The sequence below is a fragment of the Centruroides sculpturatus genome, unplaced genomic scaffold (genome assembly GCF_000671375.1).
Source record: "Centruroides sculpturatus isolate CEXI.00-Female unplaced genomic scaffold, Cexi_2.0 scaffold475, whole genome shotgun sequence".
Taxonomy (NCBI): Eukaryota; Metazoa; Arthropoda; class Arachnida; order Scorpiones; family Buthidae; genus Centruroides; species Centruroides sculpturatus.
In genome coordinates this window covers 294,178-303,808 of record NW_019384712.1, presented here as the reverse complement: position 1 = coordinate 303,808, position 9,631 = coordinate 294,178, and the positions used below count along the sequence as shown (strand labels likewise).

General features: G+C 32.8%; 1 protein-coding gene across 2 annotated transcripts in view; it reads right to left on the bottom strand.

Annotated features, from left to right (window-relative positions):
- Positions 1–320: 320 nt before the first annotated feature.
- The window catches only part of LOC111627852 (staphylococcal nuclease domain-containing protein 1-like), a 31,324-nt gene continuing 22,013 nt past the window's right edge, over positions 321–9,631 (bottom strand). Inside the window, exons 14-19 of one of the 2 annotated variants that reach the window (XM_023371513.1) lie at positions 7,009–7,144; positions 5,629–5,819; positions 5,365–5,472; positions 5,016–5,267; positions 919–1,033; positions 321–801 (exon numbers count right to left, since the gene is read on the bottom strand). In XM_023371513.1, coding sequence (XP_023227281.1) covers positions 968–1,033; positions 5,016–5,267; positions 5,365–5,472; positions 5,629–5,819; positions 7,009–7,144 — 753 coding nt within the window. In that variant the 3' untranslated portion in view covers positions 321–801; positions 919–967. Of the gene's footprint in view, positions 1,034–5,015; positions 5,268–5,364; positions 5,473–5,628; positions 5,820–7,008; positions 7,145–9,631 lie in introns of both variants that reach the window. The other variant, XM_023371512.1, reaches the window with a different exon arrangement.

The following is a 9,631-nucleotide window of genomic DNA, read 5'->3' as shown; positions in this document are numbered from 1 at the left end:
TTATGGGAAACTGGCCCCTTCTTAGGTGTAACTAACGTGAAGAAAACCTGGAATAATCCATGTGGCCAGCCCACTGGCAAGGTTCGAACCTACGAAAGATTACGTGTTCGGTGGTTTTATCCACTCGACCATCTGGACATCCAGCTGTAAATTCAGAAGATTACTTGTAAATCCGTCGTAAAAATTATTGCCATTCTACAGTAAAAGCAGATAAAGTACGCACGACTTTCATTTAGAATTTACTCATTAGTTACCATATCACACAATGTGTAGATAAATAACATAAACTGCATGTCACAGACAGAAAAAGACAGCTTACCTACAGTAATATACATTTATTTTGAACAAATTTTGCATATATTACCAGTTTTCTTCAGCATGTTAGGTACAAGTGGCAAAATATACATTTGTACGGTGTATATAAATTTCTCAACTGTATTTTTTTTTCTTTTTAAAGACATTTTGTCATAAAATCATACGGGTATCAAAATTTACATGGAAGAGTTCCATTGGAAGTTTATCAATACTTGGAAGATGCTTTGTTTTTTTTTTAATGTGCAATAAACCATATTTTACGTATGTACCCATTGCCACCGTCAAAACTGGCACATCGGAAAACACTTTTTTCATTTTTAATTTTACTTCCTTCACCGATAAAACCACATTGGCTCGTCCGGGGCAGCACGCTTCGACACGGAGGTGGGGAGATGGGCTCTGGGCCTCGCAAAGTAACTGCACGCATCTCTTTGAGCGTGACGCGAAATTTTGTAAATTTTTCATTAACAATGCTGTAAATTTTCTCTAAAAACAAAACAAAACAAAAAAAGATAACTTTCAAAAGTCTTACAGAAAAATATTAACATCCATATAATATGAAGACTGTATATATAATATAATATATATATTTGGTAACTGTACGTGAACGAAGGGCTGCCCTCCATTCCGACGCAGACGGAGGACGATCGGATTATGGATTGTAGCCAAATTCGATGGCATCATCGTCGTCAAAGTCTCCGTACTGCCACAGATTCACCTGAAAATAAGAAACAACGATACGTTAAATTTCCAACAGGTATGTAAAAATTCCCGAACTCTCCTAAACAATTACTCTTATGACATACTTAAGGCTGTTATACACGTTACGGAAATCCTTTGAGGATTAACCGTGATTTTTTTTTCTATCTATCCACCTTTAAATAAAAATAATTCTTTATACATTTGGAAATATTTTAATAACTTTTGTAAATTACTATGTTCGATCCAGCCAGTTATATCCGATTTTTTTTCGTCTGTTAAGTACATCATTTGAGGATTTCCGTAACGTGTATAACAGCCTTTAGTTGTAAGAGATATTTACATATTAATTAAGTTCTTACATTCCTGAAACAAAAGCAAATATTAATGCAGTTTAATAATTTCCATCTTGCCACTTGCTATAAACTTTAATAAATTATTATTAAAGCCCATACTTAATTAAATTAATTTTAATAAAAGTCCCCTTAAGCCCATAACCCGAGATATCTCGGGCAAGTTACATAACGTTACATAAAACGCGGTCCTTAAGGCCTTGAAAAAAATTTTTTAAATTTTTGGAATGTTTTTTAGGTCTCCAAATTTTTCAAAATTTTTTCCCGCGTGAAAAAATTGTATCGCGATTTTAATTTACCTTTAATGACGCACGCTTCACGCTAATTGCTTTTTAATAGTTTTTTAATGGGAGTTTGATATCAAATTTCATTCATCGTTCTAAAGTTGTAGTGCACGGATTTGACTTTGGTAAAGTTATTTAAAGCTAGTTTCTGATGTCAAAAATGACCTCCGATAGTTTTTTAATTCTTTTAATTAATAGATTTTATTATATATAAGTTTAATTAAGTTGGGGGTCGGAAATCGAAATAAAAATTTTAATTTTTTAAAAATATTTAAAAATATACGGCCAGCTAGTATTCACCCTACTATAAACCCATCGCCTCCCAAGACTTCTGAGAATGTCCCGGGAAATCCGACTCCAGCTGTGTTCAAAGTCATCCAGCTGTGTAAACATCAGTAATGACTCATCAGTGTCTAATTTCATAGAAAGAGGAGACAAAGGAAAATAAAATTTGAAGCTTTTTCTTCAAAATTAACACATTTCTTTCGTTTTTTTTCAGTTAAGTATTTTTTATGTTTAATTACATTAATATCAAAAATGTCTTCGTACGTAACGGGTTAATTATTGACAAATATTAATTAATGTAATTAGTCTAATTCAAATTGAGATATTTTTGTATGTATAATCTTAAAGCTGAAATCGCAAAAGCTTTTTAATATGTCCATTATGAGAGACTTCATATATTAACATATAGGTGTATATTATGGTTAGTGGCAAGATTCTTAGGTGTATTATATGGTTACCTATATAAAATCATGCAGAAACCCAACAAATTCAATCTTGGACTTGAACTCTCTCCCCTACTCAGACTCGGCATATCACTCCTGTGCAACAATCCACCAGACTGTTTCTGCTACATTTGTGAACTGACAACTGAACTGAGTGCAATGAAAATTACCAATGCCTCTGGTGAAGAAAACATACCATTATTATTTTGGATGTAAAGTCATAGCAAAACCCAGGCTCCTAAAATATGCTGTAATTCATGCGCATGAATACTGAATGGATAGTTAAAGTACACACACAAATCAATGCCTTTTGTTGTTGTTCTGGTATGGCAAAAATGACAAATCAAGTTGACAATTGTTACTTTTGCATGACAGACATCAAAAGCTTTACAGCAAAATCAAAAAGCAAGATACAATATTCCAACTGTCCACAGCACTTTGGCCAGTGCCTCACGACAAAACGATCCCAACCTCTGAATTTCACAGAAGATTCAGAAGAGGAATCTGATCCTGAAGACATCTCACCAAAATGACAATCAAGTTGTGGTGAATACCCATCATGGAGTCCCACAGAAGAGCCACAGCTCAGTTGAATGATCTGATATTCATGATTTAAATCCTTAAAAAATAAAGACTCAACTACTTGCATCAAATCTCCAGCAGTAAAAACTTTTGGAGAAAGGTGAAGTGTCCCATCACAGAAAAAAAGGAATTGGAAAATGTGAAATTTTTCAATGAAGGACAATCTCTTTGCAACAATATACCACATTTGTTGGAGGAGCTTAGCTGCAACAGGATTCTGCAGAGTGAAGACTCGTTATTGAATTAACAAAATTCAGTCTTAAAAGAGTATTGCTGCACAGTGGCAAAAAAACATCTGTCTGTTCCAGTCACTTGTGCTGTTCACATAAAAGAAACTTGCAACAACATAAAGATAGTGCTGAACAAGATAAAATGCGAGTGTAAGTGGAATATGTGTGTGTATGCGCATGCTGACTTCAAAGTTGTTGCAATGCTAACAGGTTTTCAAGGAATAGACTAAATTCTACTGTTTTTTTTATGTGAATGGGACAGTCGAACAAGAACCTGTCATTACATGGTAAAAGCGTGGCCCTGTTGTGCAGCAAACATACAAAGTCAAAAGAATATTGCTTTTATTGCTCTAGTGAAGAAACTTAAAAATCCTCTTATCTTTTCTTCATATCAAACTCAGTTTGATGAAAAACTTTGTGAAAGAGAAGCAGAAACCTTTGTGTACTTGAGACAAAAGTTTTCTCATCTCAGCTATGCGAAAGTAAAAGTAATTTTTGTTGGTCCCCAAGTAAGACATCTTTCAAAGGATGAAAAACTTAACCCAGTGGAAAGGACAGCATGGGACACATTCAAAAACATGGACAAGAATGTTTTTGGAGAATGTACGAGCTAACGACTGTGAGGAAATAGTAGAGAAGTTGTTAATGTCCTACCAAACACTGAGTTGCAACATGTCACTCGAGATGCATTTCCTGCACTGCCATATACCGTGTTTCCCCGAAAATAAGACAGTGTCTTATATTAATTTTTGCTCTGAAAAATGCACTAGGTCTTATTTTCAGGGAATGTCTTATTTTTCCAGGAAGAAGAATTCACATTTATTATTGAACAAAAAAATTCCCAAGTCGAACTTAGACGAGAGTGACGTATATCCGTGAGTCGAACTGTCGTCTTTTTACAGCGTCAACATCGGACTCGATGACCAATTAGTGCTTACTGAACCGTAGCACTATGCAAATGTCATGTGGCGTGATTCCCGGCCGACTAATTAGCCATTACCAGCCGTAACGTTATGCAAATCTGTGATTCCCAAGCCATAGTCTCATGTAAATCATGCCGTGTGGCCTAATTGTCTGCTGACCAATCAGTGGCTGTACTTTCAAAAAACCAACGGCCACTTTCAACCATCTGTCGATGACTGTTACAACTAAAAAAATCTTCGCTAGGTCTTACTTCGGGGGGAGGTCTTATATTTTGCAATTCAGCAAAATCTGTGCTAGGTCTTATTTTCTGCAAATGTCTTATTTTTGGGGAAACACGGTAGATTTTTTCTTGCCAATCTAGAAGCTATTTTGTATGAACATGGAGAAAAATTCCATCAGACTCTTTCTCAAACAGAAAAGCAGTATAGAGGAAGATGGAATGAGAAAACATTAGTAGATTACTACTGCACTCTACAACAAGAAACTTTGGAAGAAGAATAAAAAAATGAGAACACATCATTAGGTGTTTCAGTTTTTAAATGTATACAAATATGAAAAAGGGATAATTAACATAAATTAATTTATATCTAATTAGTCAATTAGCAATGTATATAGCTAATAAATATGATCCTTTGAACAGAAAATGTTTTCCTTGATAAACTTCATTTCTCTCAAAAGCAGTGGGTGTTAGGCCAACTCTTTTGCCAGATTCAGATTCAGCACCATTTAAACCATAAAAATCAGTGAAAATGTTTGACAGGCACAGAAATTAATTTTTTTGAAATGTTATTGATTTGAACATGTTTTCTATAAAATAATATATTATTTTTTTTTTGTGAAATTTTTTTTTCTTGGAACTTAACCCACTCTTTTATAACAACCAAATAATTATTCACTTACTCTTTTTCGACGTGCTGTCTGTTCTGCCGCTTTGTAGTCAGCTATCAGTTTCTGTAATCTTTTCTCCCTTCTTTCGTCTGTTAATAATAATCCCTCTGCAATTAAATTTTTGGCAATGTCCTCCTCCTCTTTGGACGTTAGTAACGTGACATAATCAAGTCCCAGATGTCGGTACTCAACGTTCAGTAAGAGCATCCTGTTGTTTTCCGTGTCCTGTATGAGAGCGAGTCTTGCTTCCTCAGCAATTTCGACCTGTGAAAAAATATTGAGTAAATCAAATGCATGTAACTTATTATTATTATACATTTAAAAAATAATTATTCTTATTCTGGCTTAAAAGCAAACTTACATCTTTCGGTAATTTCACACACGCTAAACCGTAGTGGGTCGCTGCCGGTGGATACCCATGGAAAGTTGATGGAAGCGATGCGAGCTTTGTAGTATCTGTTACTTCTTTCTATAAAATCATTGAATTAACCCTATTAATTATAATCCAACCTAAAATTTTCATGAAAAGAATGAACAAGTTATATATATATTTTATACAAGAAACTAAACATCTGCTTAAAAATCATGATAGGGGTTACATTTCGAATAATAAAATAAAACTTACATTTCCATAGTCAATATAAGTGACATGGACCATATTTCCATTCACTTTATCAACCCTGGCCCGATACCACTGGTTATCTACATAGTTTGCCGCGCACATGTCACCCTTCTTGGGAGTGTAAGCACCAGGAAGAGGTGGATTATTAGCCATATCTTGCTGTAATTTTTCCGACATCTCTTCAAGCTGTTTTCCTGTTTAAAATTTAAAATGAATTGCTATGTATTTGAGTAAATAGGTAAAATTATTGCAAATTCACTGAGATATTACAAAATTTCAACCTAGCTTCAGTATTTATGAATTCTGGATTAAAACACCACACTAAACATTTGCAGTGACATATATCTTCATTATAAAATAAGGTTTATTATTAAATACTCGGGAAGAATTTACAAGGAATTTAAATAGTAATATCAATTACAATGCTTTATTATTAATATGTTGTATTGTCATCATTGTTAAAACGAAAATCTTTTTTACTATCTAATTATGCCAAATACTTAGGCACAGTTTAGTTCTTACTCTATCTACTTATCAAAGTTATGCAATAGGGGATTCCTACAAATGAGTGCATCCACACTAAAGATTTATTTAAATAGGTACCAGGGCTATTCAAAAACATCAGCACAGTTAAGTACGTTCCATTTTATATAACTAAAAACTGTGACCTATGATTATATTTTAACATAGTTTCTAGCCACACCAAGACTCTTGTAAAATTTAACAAGCTTTCATATAAGTCCTCACAAAATTCTGCTGCCCATACCATGACTTTCCTGACAGACAAAGTTTATTGATAGTTTTTTGCCAAGTATGACCATTCTACATTATGTATGAGACCAAATTCTCACCACCCATACTGATTCGATCCAGAAAAACATCACCTTTGACATAACTGTCAAGGAAGGTTAATGCCTACCTTCCCCATCCATTGTTTCTCATGTTCTTCAGAAAGCAATTTAGGCACTGACTGAACACACAACTTCCAGGAGTATAATGTTTTGGTGATCACTTCACAAAAAACAGTGTGGGAGATCTGCAACACAAATTTCACTACTGCTGGATGTGGACAGTCATGCTACACTCCTCAGGTGTAAACAAGATTCTGTTATGTCCCTATTTCACTCACCACATAAAAACATAACTTACTTTCCGAATAATCCTCAAATTTATTTTAATGAAGTACATTCCACAAAATTCTGCACTTGCTACGTATTGAAAAATTATATATTTATAAAAAAAGGGTAATTTTAAACACGAAAATGCATGCATTATCTAATGCATATTAAAACAATCACTAAGGAGTGGGCTAAACTAGGCATATTAAGAAACAGATATTAAAAGTCACAAATGATTTTAATCATTTTGTTTCAATAGACTCACCATCTTCAAATTTCTGTGCATAAAACGTACAATCGGTATTCACTTCCGTCACAACCACAGGTTTATACGTGACTTTTCTTTCAACCACGTCATCAATGATCTCCTGTTCTTTTGGTTCTTCGTAATTGGACCATATCTAAAAATAAAAGATACTTACTGAAGCAAGCATAAATATCAATATTTTAATAATTATTAATATTTTAGATTTAACAAAAACAATATGTACAATAAATCTTGATGAGTTGAACTTCCTTAAATCAAATTTTATTTCTGTCCAGACTTAAATCTCGTAGACTCGCTGCACTCAGAGTTTCAACAAATCATAATAGTTTTTAGATCATACATTTTGCTAACTTGAAATTAAAAATCCAAAGTCTTCATTTGCTGTTTTGTTTTTTTTTGCATTTTAAGGGAATAGACAATATTATCACAAGTTCAAAGGACTGTTCCAGATGTTTAGTTCCAAAGGGGAGGATGTAGACAAACTCATAAATTTGATTGGTGAATAACTTAGTAAGACACCAAATCAAAGATGCATTTGTTGCATTTTGAAATTGCAATTTTAAAGCACCAAGAATTGATTTGATGACGTTCAAATGTGCATTTAAACATTGTTAAACTTTTGAATTTTATGTCAACATTTTTATCACCGATAGTGGCCATTAATCAATATATTGCCCATTTCATTTCAAAGTAGATTAAAATGGCAAACAAAAAAACTAAATTTTGACAATAGCAGAAAAGATGTCTGTTGTAAATATTACAGAGGAGAGCAAAAACATACCAGAAATATCAGAAATTCCATTGAACATTCTCTCTACATATCTGAAAACCAAAGAGCATTTTTGAAAGCAACAAACAACAGAATCAGACAGAACAAAAAAGAAAGTAAATGTAAGTTTCCAAATGCCAAAAGTGTGCAATATCTATTGTACATACAGTGTATGTATAATAGATATTGCACACAAATGTACAATAGATATTCTTGTTTACATAAAAAGCTAAACAAAATCAGGCAACAATTGAGACATACTAGACTCAAACCAAGCAGTAGATGGCCACATAAATTTTAAAAAATGTTACCAGAATTTGCACATAACTATAACCAATGTTTTCAAAGCAAACAAAACAGACAATGTGTGGGAGGAAATGGGAGGAGCTAAAGGGAAAGAAAATAAAAAGAGGGGAAAATGGTCTAAAAATGCCTTAGGGGACACAACATCAACACTGGGCAGATGTAGGTCTAAACTTAAAACAGGTTAGTTAACTATTGTATAAATATATCCAAATAACTATTGTTGTAATTTACCATAATAACAAATGTAATAATTGAATTTACCAATCTATAGAAATGCAAAAAACCTGAAGAGGGGTGCAAGTTACACAAAAATATCGCACCCGAAATGCATAGTAAATAAGTAAATAAAGAATATGAAGATAAGCTTTTGTCTCTGATTAAATGCGGTCCAGGCAAAAAAACAGTGGTTATTTCTGTAGAATTAACCCATGAAGTTTCATCAATTTTTGAGGAAATATTTTTTTAAAAAATTGATTTTTAAAAGGAAAACAATAGTGTTTAAGTGATTTGTGTCATAGATGTAAAAAAAAAAAAAAATGTATAACTCTTCCTTTGGAAGCAAATATGAGACATAATGAAAAACTTCCATGGTTATTCATTGGAAAATCCTCATTGTGTCTGTGATGCTTAAACATTGCCTACACAATATGCAACAAATAAGAAAGCACAGACAACATCAAAACTTTGTTCTAACTGCTCATACAATTGCCAAAACAAAATTTCTCTTTTTATTGACAATTGAAACATATGTTTGATAACATATTCTGAAAGCTGTAACAGTTCAATTTTTTTCACCAAATACAACTTCTAGATGGCAAACTTTAAAATCAGAAATCTATGAGGAATTGGGGGTATAGGATATCTATATATATACACCACTTATTCAGCTATGGTTCAGTAATAACTGCTCACTGACTCTTAGGATGGCTTAATTCTATGTTGAAATCAAAGATCGTAAAATCTCAGTCAACATCAGGACTGACATCTGATAGGGATAGAATTTGCACCCTATCATGTGTTTAAAAAATTATAAGATATCTCTACTCTAATAAAGGAGGGCTTCAAATTTGGCGAGTGAGGAGATGCAAGGTAAGTCGATAGGATGTCAAAAAAAAAAAAAAATAGATGAATTAACAATAACAAATAAACATTAATGAAATAAATCTAACTACATATAAGAAGATAAAGACATTATCTCTAACTATATCTTATCATTTATATGAGAGAGAGTTTACAATAAAAATTACAGGTAACCCCCGTATAACACGGTAGTTACGTTCCAAAAAATTGCCATGTTATGCGAATCCATGTTATGCAAAACAAAGAACTAGTACGAAAAGGAGGGTTAGATTCCAAAAATTAAAAAACATGCTACTATATTTTCGTAATTAAGATAAATATCTTTATTAAAATTTTCTTAAGTGATACATATTAATATAAATTAAACAATGTTTTCTTTGTCATCACTAAAAGCACTATTAACCGAGAGCGTTTTATTTTTGGCAAGTTATCCTTATCCTCTGAGTATTTTTCTGCATTATCTTC